This window comes from Pseudophryne corroboree, chromosome 2 (assembly GCF_028390025.1).
Source record: "Pseudophryne corroboree isolate aPseCor3 chromosome 2, aPseCor3.hap2, whole genome shotgun sequence".
Taxonomy (NCBI): domain Eukaryota; kingdom Metazoa; phylum Chordata; class Amphibia; order Anura; family Myobatrachidae; genus Pseudophryne; species Pseudophryne corroboree.
In genome coordinates this window covers 586,400,970-586,427,150 of record NC_086445.1, presented here as the reverse complement: position 1 = coordinate 586,427,150, position 26,181 = coordinate 586,400,970, and the positions used below count along the sequence as shown (strand labels likewise).

Sequence of the window (26,181 nt, the reverse complement as noted above, 5' to 3'; positions counted from 1 at the left end):
CTCTGTTTTCAAAATAATATAAATATATTTGGGAAACGGAAGTCCTTAAAGGTCTCTCTAAGGACGATAATATACCTCGGGAGAAGGGATTTTGTGATTATGGTCACATGTTTAACACCATGTGACCATGTAGTAACAATCTGACCAATAGGACTGCCCTTTGGGCCGATCATGTGACAAGACATGTCACATGATCGGCACTATCTTATTTTCTTTTTATGTTTTAATTGGGTTTTAATACTCGTTTTTTCAATATAACACAATTTATAAATACATAATTAGTGTGCAATGTGGACTGGGTGTCCTTTACACTATTATTTTGGATGGTTTGTTTTTATGTATTAACAATTATCTAAACAGGTGACACTAATGAGTGTATCAGGAAGGGTATAAATGGAGTACCCACTGCTTGTGAATCTTATGCTCCTGAGGAAGCTGGATCATACCAGTGAAACGCGTTGAGCTTTCCCTATCTGGACTTGAGTTTACTCTTTCCATCTGGATTCCATTCCACCCACTGGCCTGCACAAGCCGCTCTTCCTTGGGCACAATTTGGACTTCGCTCCCATCACTGGACCTTATCATCTAAACTGGTCTACGCACCCCCACAGCTATACAAAGGACTTGTTCCAAAGCTGATGCTTTCCAACGAGGGGATCTGGTAAATATTTGCCTAACACAGTGAATGTACAGAGGGAAGCTGTCCTAGCCCATAGGAATGGACATTATTGACATTGGGGAACGAGAAATATATGAAATCCTGTCCAGATAAGCTATATATAAGCTTTTATTGCCACCTTGTGGCTAAAGGAATTCCTTTTCTTTTTTTAGAATTGTTATTTATGATATGTTATTAAATTGATACCTTTTTACGTAGAACAAACCATCCGTATCAGTACTATTATTAATTTATTACTAGCAATATATTATCTGAATTTATTCAGCCAGCGCTGGTACACATTTCTCTTTTTCTATGGTTTAGTTTTGAGGAATTGACCTTCCTCTTACCTGCTGCTGTTGGTCGCGCACCTACATATCTGCTATAGCTTGAGAGTCCCCTGACCCGGAACAATATCCCCGAGATCCCTCGTTGAGGCGAGACGCCAGCATGTCTAATTGAGGCACTCCTCAAAGACTTGTCGCTTCAGTGACAACTTCTCGATGACGACTGTATTTCTCCTGGATGGAGATCGCGTCTGCAGAGGAATCTATTTCTCCGTCATTCACATCCGGAACGAAGACTGTTAATATAGCGTTTACCAGTCTTTCCACCCAGCGGAAAACTTTTTCGGCTTCTGCCATTGCCGCTTTACTCCTTGTTCCGCCGTAGCGGTTTACTTACACCACTGCTGTCAAGTCGTCCGACAGAATTAACACGGGCAGATACAAAGCATACGTTCATTGAAAATGGCTCTTAATTCAAGAAAGCTTATTGCAGACAAGCTTCCCAGCTTGACCTTTTCCTCTGGAAGTACTTCCCTTGCAAGGACTGCTCCCCAGTCACAGAGATCTGCATGCATGGACACCAGGATCTCATCCTGGGTTCCGAACCTTCGACCCTCTGGGAGGGAGAACTGAGCAGACACCACAGGAGCGATATCCTGCCATTAGGATTATATTCCGGTGTATGTGCAGGTGAGAGCCGGACCACTCTGGCATTTGACCTGCTCACCTAAAAGGCCTCTTAGGCCGCACCCATCTTCTTCATCAACGGAACATATTGATGGATTGTCACTGCAAATCTGATCCGATTACGGATCCTCAGAACTCTTTCCACAGGAACACACAGAACCTCAACCGTTCAGTATCTACTCTGATACCCACCTCCGACGTCTGCGTTGTTGGGAACAACAGCCTACCCCTGTGTTGAAGAACAGTCAGAGAGACACAACGATTTGCACCACTTGCGTCTAGACCTCGCCTTAATCAGGAGAGTGTCCCAGTACTGAATAACAATGGCTCTCACTATTGAAAGAATACCATCCTACCGCCATCACTCCGGTGAAATGGCAAAGACAAAGACAATCCTGGATACCAACCCAGGTAAGCTGAATGTGGAGAAAACCGCATCTAAACCCCTTTCTACCTTTACGTGCTGGAGCTCCCTGGTCTGAGAGATTCCATCCTGTAGTTCAACTTCGTAAAGAGAAATCTTTGTTTTCCTTTTTTTTTTTTAACAGGAACAGCAGGACAATGCCCTGAACCTGACGCAACTCTAGTATGGAGTTGCGTACTACCTCCCCTTCCAGAGAGGAAACGGCAAGATCTATTTAAAAAATCATTGAGGGAAAACATCTGTAAAGGCCAGTATGTCCCCCTTTGGATTCTATAATTAACTCACAGGTCCAAGTCCATTCCCGGACTGACTGAAGAGTAGTAGACTAGTTCCCACTGGAGTGGGCTCCAGCCAGATAGACCCCGCGACATGCGGTGGATGTGGTAGAAACAGAAAACGACATCCGCTTCTGCGAACCTAACAAGGCTGCAGAACTTACATTTTCACCTTCCACTATCTGTACCGAAAGGGAAAAAAGAACGGTATCGAACCGGTTAAAATGACTGCATCCCACAACAGAATGCGTCACCAACCGTTGTGAGGGAATCTAACTCACGAAGTCAGACTTACCAGTGGTATCCACCGAGATTGACTGAACTGAGGCCTCCCCAAACAGCGGTACACCGTCCCAGGGAAACACTCCAGTATCTCTCGGAGTCAGCATCAGCATTACCCTGGCCACAACTCCTGCCGTCGCACGGCAGCCTGCCGCAAAGTTATAGAGAAGAATCAACAGAAGAAACATCCCCTACTCTCTTTAGGGTAATTCTATCGGATGCCTTTCCGAATACAAACACTCCCCCATGTGAATGTAACGCAAATAACTCCAAAGCATATAAATAAAACATCACTTAGCTTCCTGTGTACGATCCTTTGCGACAGGGCCCCGTGTCGACCAGGAGTTGACTTTCACAGTATTCTATCCGCGGCGGGAAAAGAATAAACATTCGGACTCCTTGTGAGGATCTGAGACCAACTCGTCACGGCCGACCTAGAGCTTTATCAACAGAGCGACAAACACATGAGAAGGAATACTTTTACTTCAGCATTCATTACAAATTGTAATATGAATATACATATCATTTTATATATATATATATATATATATATATATATATATATATATATATATATATACACATACATATACACACACATATATACACCATACATATAATCGGATTGTCCGGAACCGTCGGGTCCCTAGTGACATTAATGTGTTCTGAATGTGTATGACCATGTACTGGATGCCCCAGTTGTGGATCTAACAGGAAACCTTATGGTCGACAGAAAACCTAGCATTCGTCGACAGCAGGGCATAGTAACCAGGCAAAATAACATTCTTGCGACCCCGAGGGAAGTATACATATATAATTTTAATAACACTCCCCCACAAATACTGCCATGTCTGTGCTCGAGCTACAGGCCCATGGAACCGTACCATTCATATACATATAAATATATATACAGGTATAAGGCAGTTACAGCATGTTAATTTACACCCAGTAATAACAGTTGGTGCCGACAGGGTCACCCACATACTACTGTGTCTCCCATACAGTGTTTACTTTTGAAAAGCATACAACTACCAACCTGCTGACACTGCATCTACTGAATCAAGTACCAACAGGCGTCGGCGATGCAGACATGGATCCCTATAGCTGTTTGTGACAGAGCACTCCCGCATGTCGACAGGTGGACTAAAAAGCTATAGTGGGTATATCTGCCAGGGAACACACAGACATATATGCACAACACAATGATTACATGCCCATTATCTAAAATAGTGCTATATTTCCCTCTATATAGCACTAAAACAATGTGCCCCCCCTCGTTTGCACTATATACATGCTTTGGCGGGGACATGGAGAAAATGGCGCTGAATCCTGTTGTGAGGGCTAAGCCCCGCCCCTTCTCGGCGCGCTTCAGCCCCGCTATTAATATAGCTATTTATGCTGGCAGGGGTCCGTATAAAGTGCCTATGCACTGTATACATGTTTAGTCAGACTCCCTTGAGGTATATATTGCTGCCCGGGCGGCCCCCCTGCGCCCTGCACCCTTGTAGAGCCGTTGGTGCGTGGAAGCAATGGCGCGCAGCACGACCGCTGCGCAGTACCTCCGAGACTCGGAAGTCTTCTGCCGTCACTGAAGTCTTCTATTCTTCTCATGCTCACCCGGCTTCTTTCTTCTGGCTTTTGTGAGGGGGGTGACGGCGCGACTCCGGGAACAAGCAGCTAGGCGCACCAAGTGATCGAACCCTCTGGAGCTAATGGTGTCCAGTAGCCTAAGAAGCAGAGCCTTTAACTCACAGAAGTATGTCTGACTTCTCTCCCCTCAGTCCCACGAAGCAGAGAGCCTGTAGCCAGCAGGTCTCTCTGAAATAAAAAACCTAACATAAAAGTCTTTTAGAGAAACTCAGTAGAGATCCTCTAGTGTGTGTCCAGTCTGTCCTGGGCACAGAATCTAACTGGAGTACGGAGGAGGGGCATAGAGGGAGGAGCCAGTTCACATCCATTCAAAGTCTTATAGTGTGCCCATGTCTCCTGCGGATTCCGTCTATACCCCATGGTCCTTACGGAGTCCCCAGCATCCTCTAGGACGTATGAGAAAGAAGAGGATTTTTGCACTTCCTGTAAAATATGATTCTCTGAGTATATCTGTGGAACACTGCAGAGTAGGTGTGTACACACAGTGAGATATATCCTTTCGATTTTGACTATATATTCAAAATCACAAGGAAAGTCGGTAAAAATCGTATGGTATTAGGCAGCTTGCGAAACAAATTCGATCCGGGCTCCCATGGGGTCGGTATCGCAAGGCTAGACAGACTGTGCAGGCAAGTCAATCTCGACTATCTAGTGTACTATCTAGTACAAAGTATATTGAAAAATTGGCACTTCAAAATCGTACATAGTCAAAATCGCAAGTACAGATAGTCAAAATCTGTGATTCTGGGATCTGGGGGAGTTGAAGGGAAATCACATAGTTAAAATTGGGCATAGCAAGGATCTCACCGTGTGTACAAACCTTAAGTTTACAGGAGAGACTGAGGAGTAGGCACTAAATAGTTAAACTATTGGAACTGAAAATTCCTCAGCTATGTCCTCCCACCCCATCCAGATCTTCGTTATTTATCTAACAAAGCAGATAAGAGAACATAACATAACCTGCAACAGGTACAACCACAACAACAAAAAGCATGCAGTGTCCCCCAGATGGACTCCAACGAACAGATTTCACAGTATAAAAATCTGCTTTCCTCTGTATCTGGGGGCACTTGGCAACAAAAGTATGAGCTTTGTTAAGGTATACATAGATTACCATGTACCTGATCTGCACAGCTGCTCTACCGAGGCGCCCTGCCATGTCACTCAAGAAGCACTCACAGCCAGAGAGGCACAAGCATATCTTATATTAAAGGTAACACACCCATTAATGGACTACATGGTGGTCAGTCAGCGATGCCTGTAACAATCAAACAAGATCAGAAGACTATCGAACTTGCAAAAATCTGGTGTGTGATCCACATAAAATGTGCAGTGCCCTGACTAAATCTAGGAGATGTAGAGGATTAGCTACATCAGATAAATTAGACTGCCGGAATGCCAGGTGGATGATCTGTTGGTTTAGATGATAACTAGAAACCACCTTAAAAATAAAAACCCAAAATTAGTAAAAGACCATTCTGTCAGGGTCCGTGCTACAGTGTGACGGTTAGTGTTACTGCCTCACAGCACTGAGGTCATTGGTTTGATTCCCACCATGGACCTAACTGTGTGGAGTTTGTATATTCTCCCTGTGCTTGCGTGGGTTTCCTCCGGGTACTCTGGTTTCCTCCCACAATCCAAAAATATACTAGTAGGGTAATTGTCTCCCAACAAAATTAATCCTAGTGTGAATGTGTGTGCGTGAACATGTGGTAGGGAGTATAGATTGCAAGCTCCACTGGGGCTGGGACTGATGTGAATGGCCAAATATTCTCTGTAAAGCGCTACAGAATATGTGTGCGCTATATAAAATAACTGGTAATAAATATCACAAGAGAACAAGAAGACAGCCGCCAATTCAGAAACATTGGCAAGCAGAAACAAGACCTTTCAGGTAAGCAACCTCAACTCCATAGACTCAAAAAGTTCAAACGGGGGCTGTTGAAAAACCTCTGTACAGCTCCCAGTCAGCTCAAGTCTTTCGCAATGGGTTTTTATGTAACTCTTTCTCGTTATCCAATGGGACCAGTCAGGGCTGCCCTCTCTCTCCTCTCATTTTTGTTCTAGCTATCGAGCCACTCACAGCCAAGATTTGAGCTGACTCATTATTCCCGGGTGTTCAAAGGGGCTCTTCATCTCATAAATTATGTTTATTTGCAGATGATGTTCTTCTATTTGTATCTAACCCCCTCACTACACTCCCTCACCTACGTAATATCTTGGATGAATACTCTGCAGCGTCCTACTATAAATTAAACATGATGAAAATGGATGCTCTACCTATTAACCTCTCTCACTCTATAATCTCCTTACGTGCCTCCTACCCTAATAACTGGCAGACTGATTTGATTCGCTACTTGGGTATTCATATTCACCCTTCCTCCTCCACTGTTTTTGATGTGAACCTCCCTTCACTCCTTAATGCATTTTTGTCATTGACTAAATCATGGCTTTTATACGACATTTCTTGGCTAGGTCGTTTAGCAGCTTTTAAAATGTCGCTCTTACCAAAATTGATGTTTCTTTTCCGGACAATTCCTTATAGTTTCCCAAAAAAGTATTTACACAAGTGTAATTCTATTCTAACCAAGTATGCGTGGGCGTCTCGTCCTCCCAAATAAGCCCGTTCAAGAATGTGCTTGCCAAAGAGAAGGGTGGTTTGAACTTGCCCAATCTAGTATTATACCAAGAGCCTGTCTCCTGGCTCAAATTAAATCTTATTACAGGGATGGTGTGAGGTTCGGGTGGACGTGTCTGGAGGATATGGCCTGCCCACAATTCCCTTTGAAAGATCTCCTCTGGTTATCTAAATCTATAAGGCAGACATCCTTGAACCTTCTCCCCTCTACCCGTGCGGCCTTGCAGGTGTGGGATAAATTGGCTTCTAGGCTCTCTACACCTTTACATAATCTACCCTTAATCTTTCTACGCACAGTGGCCAATCTTGTTCCAAATCTTAACCTTACAAAATGGTATACTTGTGGACTAAAGTCTATGGGAGATTTATTGGATGGGTCTGTATTTGGATCCTTTTTACGTCTACAAAAACGTTTCTCCTTGCCTGATTCAGAGAGATTACAGTTTTATAAAATTCCACACTGGTGGAATAGCCTCCCTCACACAATAGTTACCAGACTCCTTTCCCGACCCCTATTACAGCCTTGCTTTTTAACACAGGGAACAAAGGGGAAATCTCCATTTGGTACAAAACACTGATAGGACTGACACCTTCTCCCAAGTCTAATGCTCAAAAGCGTTGGGAGTCAGATATTGGTATTGCACTGCAGGATTCTCAATGGACGAAAATTTTTCAGTCGTCCTATAGTATGTCCAGATGTTTGAACCATTCCGAGATGCATGTCAAGTTATTACATAGGTTATATCCCACCCCGGATAGGGTGCATACAATATGGCCTTCCTGTTCAAAGTTCTGTTGGCGCCTCTGTGGGGAGGTTGGCCACCTCTTCCATCTGTTCTGGACATGCCCACTCCTCCATCATTTTTGGGACGATGTATTTGGATTGATTAATAAGGTTTTAAACCTGTCCTTGTCACCTACTCCCCTGATAGCCTTATTGAATTACTTCCCTCACTCGGTTAGCCCTCATTTACATTATGTTTTAGGTCACATCTGCATTGCAGCCAGGGCAGCCCTGGCCCAGTGCTGGAAACAACCCTCCTTACCTCCCCTTATGAAAGCTAGTCATAAAGTCCAGTTCCATTTCTTAATGGAAACTGAGTATATTCCATATTCTTTCTCCGCTACCTCCCCCCTTGTCTGCTGGCTGCCATGGCATGTATATTACGTGCCCCCCTTGTTCTGAATCGCTTCTGTTTAGTTTAAATGAAGATGGGGAATACCCAAAGCCTTAATTACTGATACCGAATTTATACCGCCTGTCTCACTGTTATTGATATTTAGTTTAGCTCATTCACTATGTGATTTGCACCTCATCTATTTGTATGTTTGTTTCACAACTGTTAATGTGTGATCTTTCCAACTGTAATATCAAGACGTTAATGTGTTTTTCCCCCCCTTTCTTCTCTTTTGTACCCCCTTTATTTATTTTTTTGAAAAACTAAAAATCTCAATAAAAAATCATTGATGTTAAAATAAATAAATAAATAAAAATTACACGCTGGGTGATTTTAGCAACATGTTTATGGCACAGACGCCATTGAATTGCACTTCATTGTCTTACTGTATCTATTTTTGAGGACGTTATGAGAAGTTCTTTGTAGGTGTGATATTTACTGCATATTCCATCTTCACTGAACACACTGGTAGGTTCATATTTCCATAGATATAAGCCTGCTTGATATTGTCCGGGAAACAGATATCAGCTAAATTCATTTGAGATTGTATGCCGGCAGATAACGGATCTATCCAGGATTCTAAGGACTTCTTAGCCCAGGCTAAAGTGAGGTCTGACAAAGAGCAGCCCCTTCAAGAGAAAACAATTTTTTTTAGTATGGCCTCACTATTAAAGTCAGCAGGATCCTGAAACACAGCAGAATTGGTAGTAAGCATAACCATAGATTTAGTCAACCTGGCAATGAGAGAATCAACTGGGGAACCTCCCAGCACTTCGTATCTGTCTTTGCAAAGTGGTAACTTTTGGTCCGGTTTAAGCCAGCCATCCCCAATACTTCCTCAAAATGCGAGAAAACCACAGTAGTTGAAGACTTCTCCTCTGAGATCTGAAAGGTCTGGTGGATTGCCAAAGTCAGATCCTAAACCTCCAGACTCATTGGATTTCTCCTGCCAACCAGACTTGTCTATCCACTCTTGGTCCAAGACCTCCTCACTCATCATGGGAGGGCCACTACAAATCATCCTCACCTGGGATATGGACACTAGGATGATCGTGACACTTCTTAGAACTTGCCCGAACATAAGACCCCACAAATTCTTCAAAAGGAGGAATAGACTCTGGAAAATCCCCTCTCAATATCAATGGCCCATCTGGATTCTTGGGAATGGACAGTTACTTCTGGAGGGGAAGACTGGGGAACAGTAACTGGCTGTGTAGAAGATCGAGTGGAATCACGGACTTTGGCTAGGTACCTCATGGGTTAGATTAGTAATGGACTGAGCATAACCAGGGATCTCCCCTGCAGCTGTGGAACTCTCAAGACAAGGGCCTAGTTCCTTGGTCTCACAACCTGTTCTATGATGCCACTTGGAAGCTTATTAGGACATTTAGAGCAGCCATAATGCAAAACGTAGGTGGCTCCCTGCTTAGCTCTGGGATGCCTATCTCCCTTATCAACCAAAGCTTGGATAGTGATAAAACAGAGATCTAAAATATAACCCAATCAGCTCCTAACTGCCATGTTACAGGCTGTGTTTGAAGAATTACAGGAGCTGATTGATTGGTGTTCTCTCTCTCTACAAGCTTTGATAATTTTGCCCCATACTGAGAGCAATCCAATAAACAGAACTCAAGAGACATACTATATGTGCAGTAATACAGATAATAAGATTTTACTTACCGGTAAATCTATTTCTCGTAATCCGAAGTGGATGCTGGGGACTCCGTAAGGACCATGGGGGAATAGACGGGCTCCGCAGGAGACATGGGCACTTTAAGAAAGAATTTAGATTCTGGTGTGCTCTGCCTCCTCCCTCTATGTCCCTCCTCCAGACCTCAGTTAGAGAAACTGTGCCCGGAAGAGCTGACAGTACAAGGAAAGGATTTTGGAAATCCAGGGCAAGACTCATGCCAGCCACACCAATCACACCGTATTACTTGTGATAAACTTACCCAGTCAACAGTATGAACAACAACAGAGCATCAGTTCAACCCTGATGCAACAATAACATAGCCCTTATTGCAGCAATAACTATATACAAGTATTGCAGAAGAATTCCGCACTTGGGACGGGCGCCCAGCATACACTACGGACTACGAGAAATAGATTTACCGGTAAGTAAAATCTTATTTTCTCTAACGTCCTAGTGGATGCTGGGGACTCCGTAAGGACCATGGGGATTATACCAAAGCTCCCAAACGGGCGGGAGAGTGCGGATGACTCTGCAGCACCGATTGAGCAAACACAAGGTCCTCCTCAGCCAGGGTATCAAACTTGTAGAACTTTGCAAACGTGTTTGCACCTGACCAAGTAGCCGCTCGGCACAGCTGTAATGCCGAGACCCCTCGGGCAGCCGCCCAAGAAGAGCCCACCTTCCTAGTGGAATGGGCCATAACTGATTTTGGCAGCGGTAATCCAGCCGCAGAATGAGCCTGCTGAATCGTATTACAGATCCAGCGAGCAATAGTTTGCTTTGAAGTAGGAGCACCAAGCTTGTTGGAAGCATACAGGATAAACAAAAATTCGGATTTCATGACCCTAGCCGTTCTGGCTACATAAACCTTCAAAGCCCTGACCACATCAAGTAACTCAGAATCCTCCAAAGTCAGTAGTAGCCACAGGCACCACAATAGGTTGGTTTATATGAAAGGTTGAAAACACTTTTGGCAGAAATTGTGGACGGGTCCGCAATTCTGCTCTATCCGCATGGAAAACCAGATAGGGGCTTTTATGTGACAAAGCCGCTAATTCTGACACACGCCTAGCCGAAGCCAATGCTAGTAGCATGACCACCTTCCACGTGAGATATTTCAATTCCGCCGTTTTGAGTGTTTCAAACCAGTGTGATTTCAGGAAACTCAACACCACGTAAAGATCCCAAGGTGCCACCGGGGGCACAAAAGGGGGCTAATTACGCAGCACTCCCTTCACAAACGTCTGAACTTCAGGTAGAGAAGCCAGCTCTTTTTGAAAGAAAATGGATAGGGCCGAAATCTAGACCTTAATGGAACCCAATTTTAGGCCCAAAGTCACTCCTGACTGTAGGAAGTGAAGGAAACGGCCCAGCTGGAATTCCTCCGTAGGGGCATTCCTGGCCTCACACCAAGCAACATATTTTCGCCATATACGGTGATAATGTTGAGCTGTCACGTCCTTCCTAGCCTTTATCAGCGTAGGAATGACCTCATCTGGAATGCCTTTTTTCCGCTAGGATCCGGCGTTCAACCGCCATGCCGTCAAACGCAGCCGCGGTAAGTCTTGGAACAGACAGGGCCCTTGTTGCAACAAGTCCTGTCTTAGAGGAAGAGGCCACGGGTCCTCTGTGAGCATTTCTTGCAGATCTGGATACCAAGTCCTTCTTGGCCAAACCGGAACAATGAGTATTGTTCTCACTCCTCTTTTTCTTATGGGTATGAGAGGAAGAGGAGAAAATACATAGACCGACTGGAACACCCACGGTGTCACCAGTGCGTCCACAGCTATCGCCTGAGGGTCTCATGACCTGGCGCAATACCTCTGTAGCTTTTTGTTGAGGCGGGATGCCATCATGTCCACCTGTGGCTGTTCCCACCGACTTGCAATCTGCGTGAAGACTTCTTGATGAAGTCCCCACTCTCCCGGGAGGAGGTCGTGCCTGCTGAGGAAGTCTGCTTCCCAGTTGTCCACTCCCGGGATGAACACTGCTGACAGTGCGCTTACGTGCTTCTCCGCCCAGCGAAGAATTCTGGTGGCTTCTGACTGAATCAGAACCGGTTGGTCGCGAAGCAGGGTCTCCGCTTGACGTAGGGCGTTGTATACGGCCCTTAGTTCCAGGATGTTGATGTGAAGGCAAGTCTCCTGACTTGACCACAGACTTTGGAAATTTCTTCCCTGTGTGACTGCTTCCCACCCTCGGAGGCTTGCATCCGTGGTCACTAGGACCCAGTCCTGAATGCCGAATCTGCGGCCCTCGAGAAGGTGAGCACTCTGCAGCCACCACAGGAGAGACACACTGGCCCAGGGGGATAGGGTGATTAACCGATGCATCTGAAGATGTGATCCGGACCACTTGTCCAGTAAGTCCCATTGAAAGGTCCTCGCATGGAACCTGCCGAAGGGAATGGCCTCGTATGATGCCGCCATCCTTCCCAGGACTCGAGTGCAGTGATGCACTGACACCTGTTTTGGTTTTAATAGGTTCCTGACTAGTGTCATGAGCTCCTGAGCTCTCTCTATCGAGAGATAAACCCTTTTCTAGTCTGTGTCTAGAATCATGCCTAGGAAAGGCAGATGAGCCGTAGGGACCAACTGCGACTTTGGAATATTTAGAATCCAGCCGTGTTGCCGTTACACTTCCAGAGAAAGTGATACGCTGTTCAGCAACTGCTCTCTTGATCTCGCTTTTATGAGGAGATCGTCCAAGTACGGGATAATTGTGACACCTTGCTTCCGCAGGAGCACCATCATTTCTGCCATTACCTTGGTGAAGATTCTCGGGGCCGTGGAGAGACCAAACGGCAACGTCTGAAATTGGTAATGACAATCCTGTACTGCAAATCTGAGGTACGCCTGATGAGGTGGATAAATGGGGACATGAAGGTATGCATCCTTTATGTCCAGAGACACCATAAATTCTCCCCCTTTCAGGCTTGCGATGACCGCTCCTAGCGATTCCATCTTGAACTTGAACCTTTTCAGGTATATGTTCAGGGATTTTAATTCAATATGGGTCTGACCGAACCGTCCGGTTTCGGGACTACAACATGGTCGAATAATAACCCCCTCCTTGTTGAAGGAGGGGAACCTTGACCACCACCTGTTGAAGATACAATTTGTGAATTGCAGTTAACACTATTTCCCTCTCGTGGGGGGAAGCCGGCAGGGCCGTCGGTGAGGGGGCATCTCCTCAAAGTCCAGCTTGTATCCCTGAGACACAATATCAATTGCCCAGGGATCCAACAGGGAGTGAACCCACTTGTGGCTGAAATTACGAAGACGTGCCCCCACCGGGCCTAGCTCCGCCTGTGGAGCTCCAGCGACATGCGGTGGATTTTGTAGAGGCCGGGGAGGACTTCTGTTCCTGGGAACTAGCTGTGTTGTGCAGCTTCTTTCCTCTGCCCCTGCCTCTGGCAAGAAAGGACGCACCTCGGACTTTCTTGTTTCTTTGTGATCGAAAGGCTACATTTGATAATGTGGTGCTTTCCTAGGCTGTGCAGGAATATAAGGCAAAAGATCAGAATTACCAGCTATAGCTGTGGAGACCAGGTCCGAGATCCCTTCTCCACACAATCCTCAGCCTTCCATATGCCTCTTAAGTCGGCATCACCTGTCCATTGCATATTCAACAGGACACGTCAAGCAGAAATCGACATAGCGTTGACTCTAGAAACCAGTAGACTAATGTCTCATTGGGCATGTTTTATATCTATATATATATATATATATATATATATATATATATATATATATATCTTAAGACAGCATCTTTAATATATATATATGTATTCAACCCAGGAGTGTCCGGGTTTCTTATTTGAATTAAGTCCACGAGTGCCGCCTACATACCATACCTATATCAAACTCAGAAGGAAGGCACCGGGCAAGATGTCTACATTTATTTGGCGGAGTGCCGAGTGTATCTTTACTCTACTCTATATATATATATATATATATATATATATATACACACACACACATACATATATACCTGTCCACGCTGCTACAGCGCTATAAACCCATGCCGACACAATCGCCGGTCTGAGTAGTGTACCAGAATGAAAAGGGGGGGTTTTGGGACGCTATCTGCAGGATCCCTGAGGATAGCTGTTAAGTCAGGGCTACCTTTTGGGCAAACGTGACACCCTAGGGGAAGATTCCCATCGTATCCTGGCCCTAGTAGGGAAAGGATACTCCCTGAGAAATCTTTGTGGGAAACTGCAGTCTCTTGTCTGGAGATTCCCGCTCTTTTTGATCATGAGAGGAGAGAAAATTACCTCAGATTTCTTCCCCTTAAACATGTGTACCCTTGTGTCAGGGACAGATGAGTCATCAGTGATATGCAAATCATCTTTTATTACAATAATCATATATTGAATACTTTCCTGCCATTTTGGCTGTAACTTTGCATTATCGTAGTCGACACTGGAGTCAGACTCCGTGTCGATATCAGTGTCTATTATTTTGGATAGTGAGCATTGAGAGACTCTGAAGGTCTCTGCGACATAGGGACAGACATGGGTAGATTCCCTGTCTGTTCTCTAATCTTTTGTGCAATAAATTCACCTTAGCACTTAATTACACATATCCAAATAGGTGTCGGCGTTGTCGACGGAGACACCCCTCACACACACATTTGGTCCATCTCCTCCTTAGGGGAGCCTTTTACCTCAGACATGTCGACACACACGTACCGACACACCACACACTCAGGGAATGCTCATCTGAAGACAATTCCCCCACAAGGCCCTTTGGAGAGACAGAGAGAGAGTATGCCAGCACACACCCCAGCGCTATTAACCCAGGAATAACACAGTAACTTAGTGTTAACCCAGTAGCTGCTGTTTATATTGATTTTTGCGCCTAATTATGTGCCCCCCCTCTCTTTTTACCCTCTTCTACCGTGTATCTGCAGGGGAGAGGCTGGGGAGCTTCCTCTCAGCGGTGCTGTGGAGAAAAAACATGGCGCTGGTGAGTGCTGAGGAAGAAGCCCCGCCCCCTCGACGGCGGGCTTCTGTCCCGATTAAATATAAATTTTCTTGGCGGGGGCTCATACATATATACAGTGCCCAACTGTATATATGTGTACTTTTGCCAAAAGAGGTCCATATGCTGCCCAGGGCGCCCCCCCCCCTGCACCCTTACAGTGACCGGAGTATGTGAGGTGTGTTTGGAGCAATGGCGCACAGCTGCAGTGCTGTGCGTTACTTCATGTGAAGAACGGAGTCTTCTGCCTCCGATTTCGAAGTCTTCTTGCTTCTCATACTCACCCGGCTTCTGTCTTCCGGCTCTGCGAGGGGGACGGCGGCGCGGCTCTGGGATCGGACGACGAGGGTGAGATCCTGTGTACGATCCCTCTGGAGCTAATGGTGTCCAGTAGCCTAAGAAGCAGGACCTAGCTTCAGAGAGTAGGGCTGCTTCTCTCCCCTCAGTCCCACGATGCAGGGAGTCTGTTGCCAGCAGAGCTCCCTGAAAATAAAAAACCTAACAAAATACTTTCTTACAGCAAGCTCAGGAGAGCTCACTGAACAGCACCCAGCTCGTCCGGGCACAGATTCAAACTGAGGTCTGGAGGAGGGACATAGAGGGAGGAGCCAGAGCACACCAGAATCTAAATTCTTTCTTAAAGTGCCCATGTCTCCTGCGGAGCCCGTCTATTCCCCCATGGTCCTTACGGAGTCCCCAGCATCCACTAGGACGTTAGAGAAAATATGTAGATAAGCAATTATTTCCCCCCGAGACAAAGAGTAGCAGATAAGCGGAACCTTTCTTTCTATGTTTAGTGAAGCTCAGTTTGAAGAAAAACAGCTAAAAAAATAAGAATTTACTCACCGGTAATTCTATTTCTCGTAGTCCGTAGTGGATGCTGGGAACTCCGTAAGGACCATGGGGAATAGCGGGCTCCGAAGGAGACTGGGCACTCTAAGAAAGAATTAGGACTACCTGGTGTGCACTGGCTCCTCCCTCTATGCCCCTCCTCCAGACCTCAGTTAGGGAAACTGTGCCCGGAAGAGCTGACACAATAAGGAAAGGATTTGGAATCCCGGGTAAGACTCATACCAGCCACACCAATCACACCGTACAACTCGTGATACTATACCCAGTTAACAGTATGAACAACAACTGAGCCTCTCGAATAGATGGCTCCAAACAATAACCCTTTAGTTAGGCAATAACTATATACAAGTATTGCAGACAATCCGCACTTGGGATGGGCGCCCAGCATCCACTACGGACTACGAGAAATAGAATTACCGGTGAGTAAATTCTTATTTTCTCTGACGTCCTAGTGGATGCTGGGAACTCCGTAAGGACCATGGGGATTATACCAAAGCTCCCAAACGGGCGGGAGAGTGCGGATGACTCTTAAGCACCGAATGAGCAAACTCAAGGTCCTCCTCAGCCAGGGTATCAAACTTGTAGAATTTTGCAAACGTGTTTGAACCCGACCAAGTAGCAGCTCGGCAAAGTTGTAAAGCCGAGACCCCTCGGGCAGCCGCCCAAGAAGAGCCCACCTTCCTCGTGGAATGGGCTTTTACAGATTTAGGATGCGGCAGTCCAGTCGCCGAATGTGCAAGTTGAATCGTGCTACAGATCCAGCGAGCAATAGTCTGCTTTGAAGCAGGAGCACCCAGCTTGTTGGGTGCATACAGGATAAATAGCGAGTCAGTTTTTCTGACTCTAGCCGTCAGGGAAACATATATTTTCAGGGCCCTGACTACGTCCAGCAACTTGGAATCCTGCAATTCCAGAGTAGCCGCAGGCACCACAATAGGTTGGTTCACATGAAAAGCTGATACCACCTTAGGAAGGAATTGGGAACGAGTCCTCAATTCCGCCCTATCCATATGAAAAATCAGATAAGGGCTTTTACATGACAAAGCCGCCAATTCTGATACACGCCTGGCCGACGCCAACAGCATGACCACCTTCCACGTGAGGTACTTTATCTCCACGGATTTAAGTGGCTCAAACCAATGCGACTTTAGGAAATCCAACACCACGTTGAGATCCCAAGGTGCCACTGGGGGCACAAAAGGGAGCTGAATATGCAGCACTCCCTTTACAAAAGTCTGAACTTCAGGCAGTGAAGCCAGTTCTTTTTGGAAGAAAATCGACAGAGACGAAATCTGGACCTTAATGGAACCCAATTTTAGGCCCATAGTCACCCCTGACTGTAGGAAGTGCAGAAATCGACCTAGCTGAAATTCCTCCGTTGGGGCCTTCCTGGCCTCACACCAAGCAACATATTTCCGCCATATGCGGTGATAATGTTTTGCGGTCACATCTTTCCTAGCTTTAATCAGTGTAGGAATGACTTCCTCCGGAATGCCCTTTTCTTTTAGGATCCGGTGTTCAACCGCCATGCCGTCAAACGCAGCCGCGGTAAGTCTTGGAACAGACAGGGACCCTGCTGCAGCAGGTCCTGTCTGAGCGGCAGAGGCCATGGGTCCTCTGAGATAATTTCTTGAAGTTCTGGGTACCAAGCTCTTCTTGGCCAATCCGGAACCACGAGTATAGTTCTTACTCCTCTCCTTCTTATTATTCGTAGTACCTTGGGTATGAGAGGCAGAGGAGGGAACACATAAACCGACTGGTACACCCACGGTGTCACTAGAGCGTCCACAGCTATCGCCTGAGGGTCCGTTGACCTGGCGCAATATCTTTTTAGTTTTTTGTTGAGGCGGGACGCCATCATGTCCACCTGTGGCCTTTCCCAACGGTTTACAATCATTTTGAAGACTTCTAGATGAAGTCCCCACTCTACCGGGTGGAGGTCGTGTCTGCCGAGGAAGTCTGCTTCCCAGTTGTCCACTCCCGGAACGAACACTGCTGACAGTGCTATCACGTGATTTTCCGCCCATCGGAGAATCCTTGTGGCTTCTGCCATCGCCAACCTGCTTCTTGTGCCGCCCTGTCGGTTTACATGGGCTACCGCCGTGATGTTGACTGACTGGATCAGCACCGGCTGGTGTTAAAGCAGGGGTCTTGCCTGACTTAGGGCATTGTAAATGGCCCTTAGTTCCAGAATATTTATGTGTAGGAAAGTCTCCTGGCTTGACCATAGTCCTTGGAAGTTTCTTCCCTGTGTGACTGCCCCCCAGCCTCGAAGGCTGGTATCCGTGGTCACCAGGACCCAGTCCTGTATGCCAAATCTGCGGCCCTCTAGAAGATGAGCACTCTGCAGCCACCACAGCAGAGACACCCTGGTCCTTGGAGACAGGGTTATCAGCCGATGCATCTGAAGATGCGATCCGGACCACTTGTCCAACAGATCCCACTGAAAGATCCTTGCATGGAACCTGCCAAATGGAATTGCTTCGTAGAAAGCTACCATCTTTCCCAGGACTCGCGTGCAGTGATGCACCGACACCTGTTTTGGTTTCAGGAGGTCTCTGACTAGAGATGACAACTCCTTGGCTTTCTCCTCCGGGAGAAACACTTTTTTCTGGTCTGTGTCCAGAACCATCCCCAGGAACAGTAGACGCGTTGTAGGAACCAGCTGCGACTTTGGAATATTCAGAATCCAGCCGTGCTGTTGTAGCACTTCCCGAGATAGTGCTACGCCGACCAACAACTGCTCCCTGGACCTCGCCTTTATAAGGAGATCGTCCAAGTACGGGATAATTAAAACTCCCTTTTTCCGAAGGAGTATCATCATTTCGGCCATTACCTTGGTAAATACCCTCGGTGCCGTGGACAGACCAAACGGCAACGTCTGGAATTGGTAATGACAGCCCTGTACCACAAATCTGAGGTACTCCTGGTGAGGAGGGTAAATGGGGACATGCAGGTAAGCATCCTTGATGTCCAGTGATACCATGTAATCCCCTTCGTCCAGGCTTGCAATAACCGCCCTGAGCGATTCCATTTTGAACTTGAACCTTCTTATATAAGTGTTCAAGGATTTCAAATTTAAAATGGGTCTCACCGAACCGTCCGGTTTCGGTACCACAAACATTGTGGAATAGTAACCTCGTCCTTGTTGAAGGAGGGGTACCTTGATTATCACCTGCTGAGAATACAGCTTGTGAATCGCCTCCAGCACTGCCTCCCTGTCTGGGGGAGCTGTTGGCAAGGCTGATTTGAGGAAACGGCGAGGGGGAGACGTCTCGAATTCCAGCTTGTACCCCTGAGATACCACTTGTAGAATCCAGGGATCCACCCGTGAGCGAGCCCACTGATTGCTGAAATTTTTGAGACGGGCCCCCACCGTACCTGGCTCCGCCTGTGGAGCCCCAGCGTCATGCTGTGGACTTAGAGGAAGCGGGGGAGGACTTTTGCTCCTGGGAACTGGCTGTATGCTGCAGCATTTTCCCTCTACCTCTGCCTCTGGGCAGAAAGGACGCGCCTTTAACCCGCTTGCCCCTATTGGGCCGAAAGGACTGTACCTGATAATACGGTGCTTTCTTTGGTTGTGAGGGAACATGGGGTAAAAATGTAGACTTCCCAGCTGTTGCTGTGGAAACGAGGTCCAAGAGACCATCCCCGAACAATTCCTCACCCTTATAAGGCAGAACTTCCATGTGTCGTTTGGAATCTGCATCACCTGTCCACTGCCGAGTCCATAACCCTCTCCTGGCAGAAATGGACATTGCACTAATTTTGGATGCCAGCCGGCAAATATCCCTCTGTGCATCCCTCATGTATAAAAGTGCGTCTTTTATATGCTCTACGTTTAGCAAAATAGTGTCCCTGTCTAGGGTATCTATATTTTCTGACAGGGAATCTGACCACGCAGCAGCAGCGCTGCACATCCAGGCTGAAGCTACAGCCGGTCTCAGTATCACACCTGTGTGTGTATAAATAGATTTCAGGATAGCCTCCTGCTTTCTATCAGCAGATTCCTTCAGGGCGGCCGTATCCGGAGACGGTAGTGCCACCTTCTTTGACAAGCGTGTAAGCGCTTTATCCACCCTAGGGGATGTTTCCCAGCGTGACCTATCCTCTGGCGGGAAAGGGTACGCCATTAGTAACCTCTTAGAAATTACCATCTTTTTATCAGGGGAAGCCCACGCTTCTTCACACACTTCATTTAACTCTTCAGATGGAGGAAAAGCTACTGGTAGTTTTTTCTCTCCAAACATTATACCCTTTTTTGTGGTACCGGGGGTAACATCAGAAATGTGCAACACATTTTTCATTGCCTCAATCATGTAACGTGTGGCCCTACTGGAAGTTACATTAGTCTCTTCGTCGTCGACACTGGAGTCAGTATCCGTGTCGACATCTGTGTCAACCATCTGAGGTAGCGGGCGTTTTAGAGCCCCTGATGGTTTTTAAGACGCCTGGGCAGGCACAGGCTGAGAAGCCGGCTGTCCCACATTAGGTATGTCGTCAAACCTTTTATGTAAGGAGTCGACACTATCACGTAATTCCTTCCACAGCACCATCCACTCAGGTGTCGACCCCGCAGGGGGTGACATCACATTTACAGGCATCTGCTCCGCCTCCACATAAGCCTCCTCATCAAACATGTCGACACAGCCGTACCGACACACCGCAAACACACAGGGAATGCTCTGACAGAGGACAGGACCCCACAAAGCCCTTTGGGGAGACAGAGAGAGAGTATGCCAGCACACACCAGAGCGCTATATAACACTGGGATCCCACTATCAATGAGTGTTTTCCCTATAGCTGCTTTTTTATATATATTACATATATATAATATCTATACTGTGCCTAAATTTAGTGCCCCCCCTCTCTTTTTTTACCCTTCTGTAGTATTCTTAGACTGCAGGGGAGAGCCAGGGAGCTTCCTTCCAGCGGAACTGTGAGGGAAAAATGGCGCCAGTGTGCTGAGGGAGAAGCCCCGCCCCCTTTTCGGCGGACTTTCTCCCGCTTTTTCTGTAATACTGGCAGGGGTAATTTTACATCTATATAGCCTCTGGGACTATATATGATGTATATTTTGCCAGTCAAGGTGTTATTTATTGCCCTCAGGGCGCCCCCCCCCCCAGCGCCCTGCACCCATCAGTGACCGAAGTGTGAGGTGTACATGAGGAGCAATGGCGCACAGCTGCAGTGCTGTGCGCTACCTTGGTGAAGACCGAAGTCTTCTGCCGCCGATTTTCCGGACCTTCTTCGTGCTTCTGGCTCTGTAAGGGGGACGGCGGCGCGGCTCCGGGAACGAACACCAAGGTCGGGTCCTGCGGTCGATCCCTCTGGAGCTAATGGTGTCCAGTAGCCTAAGAAGCCCAAACTACCACCTGTTAGGTAGGTTCGCTTCTTCTCCCCTTAGTCCCTCGCTGCAGTGAGTCTGTTGCCAGCAGATCTCACTGAAAATAAAAAACCTAAATATACTTTCTTTCTAGGTGCTCAGGAGAGCCCCTAGTGTGCATCCAGCTCAGCCGGGCACAAGAATCTAACTGAGGTCTGGAGGAGGGTCTTAGTGGGAGGAGCCAGTGCACACCAGTAGTCTAAAAGCTTTCTTTATAGTTGTGCCCAGTCTCCTGCGGAGCCGCTAATCCCCATGGTCCTTACGGAGTCCCCAGCATCCACTTAGGACATTAGAGAAATGGACATTGCATTAATTCTAGATGCCAGCCGGCAAATATCCCTCTGTGCATCTCTCATGTATAAGACTGCGTCTTTAATACAGAATTTGTCGGCAGATAAGAACCACTTGGCCCATCTAGTCTGCCCCTTTATTTTTATTTTTTTTTATATTATTTTTATCTCTAACCTTATTTGATCCTTAGTTCTTTGTAAGGATATCCTTATGTCTATCCCATGCATGTTTAAATTGCTCTACTGTCTTAGCCTCTACCACCTCTGATGGGAGGCTATTCCACTTGTCCACTACCCTTTCTGTGAAATCATTTTTCCGCAAATTTCCCCTGAACCTCCCCCCCTCCAGTCTCAGTGCATGTCCTCGTGTCCTATTGCTTCTCTTCATTTGGAGAATGTTTCCCTCCTGGACTTTGTTAAAACCCTTGATATATTTGAAAGTTTCTATCATGTCCCCCCTTTCCCTTCTCTGCTCCAAACTATACATATTGAGATTTCTTAGTCTTTCTGGGTATGTTTTGTGATGTAGGCCATGCACCATTTTAGTTGCCCTCCTTTGTACAGTTTCTAATGTATTAATATCCTTTTGAAGATATGGCCTCCAGAACTGAATACAGTATTCTAGATGAGGCCGTACCAATGACCTATACAGTGGCATTATTACTTCTTTCTTTCTGCTGCTGATTCCTCTCCCAATGCAGCCAAGCATCTGACTAGCTTTCCTCATTGCCTTGTTACATTGCTTACCTGCCTTTAAGTCATCTGAAATAGTGACTCCTAGATCCCTTTCCTCCTCAGTAGTTTCCAGTATAGTGCCATTAATACTGTATTTAGCTTTAGGATTTTTGAGACCCAAGTGCATGATTTTGTATTTTTTGGCTCTATGGTTAGCAATATAGTGTCCCTGTCGAGGGTATCAATGTTATCAGACAGGGAATCTGACCACGCAGCAGCAGCACTGCACATCCATGCTGAAGCAATAGCCGGTCTCAGTATAATACCTGAGTGTGTATATACAGACTTCAGGATAGCCTCCTGCTTTCTATCCGCAGGCTCCTTTAAGGCGGCCGTATCCTGAGACGGTAGTGCCACCTTCTTTGACAAGCGTGTGAGCGCTTTATCCACCCTAGGGGGATGTCTCCCAACGTATCCTGTCCTCTGGCGGGAAAGGGTACGCCATTAGCAACTTTTTAGAAATCACTAATTTCTTATCGGGGGAAGCCCACGCTTCTTCACACACTTCATTCAACTCATCAGATGGGGGAAAAACCATTGGTTGCTTTTTCTCCCCAAACATAATACCCTTTTTTGTGGTACCTGGGTTAATGTCAGAAATGTGCAACACATTTTTCATTGCCGTAATCATGTAACGGGTGGCTCTGTTGGAATGTACACTAGTCTCATCGTCGTCGACACTGGAGTCAGTATCCGTGTCGACATCTGTGTCAGCCATCTGAGGTAGCGGGCGTTTTTGAGCCCCTGATGGCTTTTGAGACGCCTGGGCAGGCACGGGCTGAGAAGCCGGCTGTCCCACATCTGCTATGTCGTCAAACCTTTTATGTAAGGAGTTGACACTGTCGCGTAATTCCTTCCACATATCCATCCACTCAGGTGTCGACCCCGCAGGGGGTGACATCCCATTTATCGGCACCTGCTCCGCCTCCACATAAGCCTCCTCATCAAACATGTCGACACAGCCGTACCGACACACCGCACACACACAGGGAATGCTCTGACTGAGGACAGGACCCCACAAAGTCCTTTGAGGAGACAGAGAGAGAGTATGCCAGCACACACCACAGCGCTATATAATGCAGGGAGTTACACTACACAAGTGATTTACCCTATAGCCGCTATATACATAGTATTTGCGCCTAAATGTAGTGCCCCCCCCTCTCTTTTTTACCCTATTGAGCCTGGAAACTGCAGGGGAGAGCCTGGGGAGCGTCCTTCCAGCGGAGCTGTGAGAGGAAATGGCGCCAGTGTGCTGAGGGGGATAGCCCCGCCCCTTTTTCGGCAGACTTCTCCCGCTCTTATAATAATAATGTGGCTGGGGTATTTTACACATATATAGCTTCTTAGGCTATATTATGTGTGATTAGCCACTTTAAGGTACTCTAATTGCTGCCCAGGGCGCCCCCCCCCCAGCACCCTGCACCCATCAGTGACCGGAGTATGTGGTGTGCACAGGGAGCAATGGCGCACAGCTGCAGTGCTGTGCGCTACCTTAATGAAGACCGGAGTCTTCAGCCGCCGACTTCCGTGAAGATCTTCATGCTTCTGGCTCTGCAAGGGGGACGGCGGCGCGGCTCCGGGACCGGACGACCGAGGCTGGGCCTGTGTTCGATCCCTCTGGAGCTAATGGTGTCCAGTAGCCTAGAAGCCCAAGCTAGCTGCAAGCAGGTAGGTTCGCTTCTCTCCCCTAAGTCCCTTGTTGCAGTGAGTCTGTTGCCAGCAGATCTCACTGAAAATAAAAAACCTAATAAATACTTTCTTTACTAGAAGCTCAGGAGAGCCCCTAGTGTGCAACCAGCTCGAGCCGGGCACAGATTCTAACTGAGGTCTGGAGGAGGGGCATAGAGGGAGGAGCCAGTGCACACCAGGTAGTCCTAATTCTTTCTTAGAGTGCCCAGTCTCCTTCGGAGCCCGCTATTCCCCATGGTCCTTACGGAGTTCCCAGCAGCCACTAGGACGTCAGAGAAAACTAATTATTGTGAATTAGTCACACACAAAAGTTGTCCCAATAGAAGTAGTCAACTAAAATTTAAGCCTTAGTGCCAACTCCTAGCTATCGGACGCCTCCAGCAGGGACGCAAGGCATCGGACACCTGGTCTATGGTAGGAACAAAAAGGACCTCCCTCCATTTAGTATGATGACGCACTCAGAGAAAATGGTGTCTAAAAGAAAAATGCATCTGGAGGGGGCCAGCACAATCAGCACCATCTAACACACTGCTACTACGCACCGGAGCTTGAGAGGCAAGCTCTAGTAGCCATAGTTGCCCACCACCTAGACCAACATTAAGGTTGTAAGCCATGGGCAGTGATAAGTAACAGCCACTGCTCACAGGATGACAGCTACTGAGGCATTTAACAATGGGATCCAGCGTACCTGCAGGTCATTGGTGTCCCCCCTGGTGCTCAAATGGAGCAGGTATCAGCAGAGGACAGGCACAGGGAACGAGCTTTATACCACTCCAAGGTGCCGGAGTCTCACAAGAGGACTGAGACATACGGAAAACGCTAAAGAGCAGGCTAAAAGTGAAAGGAATTGGAGGGGATCGGAGTTTCAGTTCCAATAGTAATTTAAACAGCCAATTAGTTTGTTTATGAAATAAAATATATATTACTCATTAGGTTCTGTTTTCCTTTCAGATTTTGCACAAAATACTGATGCAGGCAATTAAGTTCATCAAAAGTAAATGCTAAATGATAAAGCTGTAATAAACAGAAACCTGAAAATAGATGATGGAAATCTACCGGTGGATAAGACAAAATGCCAACTAGCATGCATAAAACTGGTCACTCACCTCTACCACAGTTAGGACACAATACAAGGACGGATGTTCTGGGTCTATCGCTTCCAACTTTAATCCCACTTTAAAGCTGTTCCGTGACTGTGGGAAAGACTGATGCTGAAAGCAGAGAAAAGGGTGTGTAAAAGAAGAGCATTGGATAGATGAATGAAACATACAGAAATATTTCTATTGTTGTTTGCGAAGACTCGCAATGCTGTTTTAATTAGCCTTTTCTTGCCATCTCCTTAAATACCAAACAAATAGGCTAATTTGATACCTCTTTGAAGAGTTTGAGTGGGGCAGCTTGCATCTTTTCCTCATCTAGGTAGGAGACCCAGTTCCACAACTTTTTCTTAGGTAGTGAAGCTGATTTGGATAAAATAAAACAAAACAAATTACCTACGGCAGTAAAAATAGGATTTTAATTACCGACCGGTAAATCCTTTTCTCGTAGTCCATAAGGAATATTGGGGAATCTAGTACGATGGGTATAGACGGTGCACTTTAAATTTCTTCACTGGGTGTGCTGGCTCCTCCACTCTATGCCCCCTCCCACAGGCAGTTAAAGGTAAAAACGTGCCCGAAGGAGAAAGGACATATATGAGAGAAGGAAACAGGACAAGAAAGAGTGGCGAGATTTAATACCAGCACACCACGAACATATAACAACCAGCAATGGCTGGTAACAATAACAGCAACAGCTGAACAGGTAACCACAGAACAGAGAACCTGCAAAAAAGTCAACGCACTGAGGCGGGCGCCCAATATCCCTTATGGACTACGAGAAAAGGATTTACCGGTAGGTAATTAAAATCCTATTTTCTCTAGCATCCATAAGGGATATTGGGGAATTAGTACGATGGAGATGTCCAAAAGCTTCCAGAACGGTCGGGAACGTGCGGAGACTGCTGCAGCACCGCCTGCCCAAACTGGGTATCCTCTTTGGCCAGGGTATCAAATTTGTAGAACTTCACAAAGGTGTTCTTCCCCGACCAGGTAGCAGCTCGGCAAAGTTGTAAGGCCGAGACTCCACGGGCAGCCGTCCAGAAAGAGCCCAATGATCTTGTAGAGTGGGCCTTCAGAGACTTAGGAACAGGCAAGGCTGCCGACACACAGGCCTGTTGGAGAGTAAGCCTAATCCAACGAGCAATGAACTGCTTCGAAGCAGGGCAACCTTTTTTCTGCGCATATAAGAGCACGAACAAAGAATCCATCTTTCTGATCCGAGCTATTCGCTGAACGTATATTTTCAAGGCACGCACAGCATCCGATGCCTCCGGAGGAGCAGAAGCGGACAGAACCACAATAGGTTGATTCAGGTGAAACGCGTAGACAGCTCCGCTCTGTCCTCGTAAAAGACTAAGTACAGACTTTT

General features: G+C 46.8%; 1 protein-coding gene across 3 annotated transcripts in view; it reads right to left on the bottom strand.

The window, feature by feature from the left end:
- The window catches only part of L3MBTL3 (L3MBTL histone methyl-lysine binding protein 3), a 200,671-nt gene that overhangs the window by 62,633 nt on the left and 111,857 nt on the right, over positions 1 to 26,181 (bottom strand). For all 3 annotated transcript variants that reach the window (XM_063954528.1, XM_063954526.1, XM_063954527.1), the window contains exons 7-8: positions 25,084 to 25,172; positions 24,819 to 24,923 (exon numbers count right to left, since the gene is read on the bottom strand). In XM_063954528.1, coding sequence (XP_063810598.1) covers positions 24,819 to 24,923; positions 25,084 to 25,172 — 194 coding nt within the window. The remainder of the gene's footprint in view (positions 1 to 24,818; positions 24,924 to 25,083; positions 25,173 to 26,181) is intronic.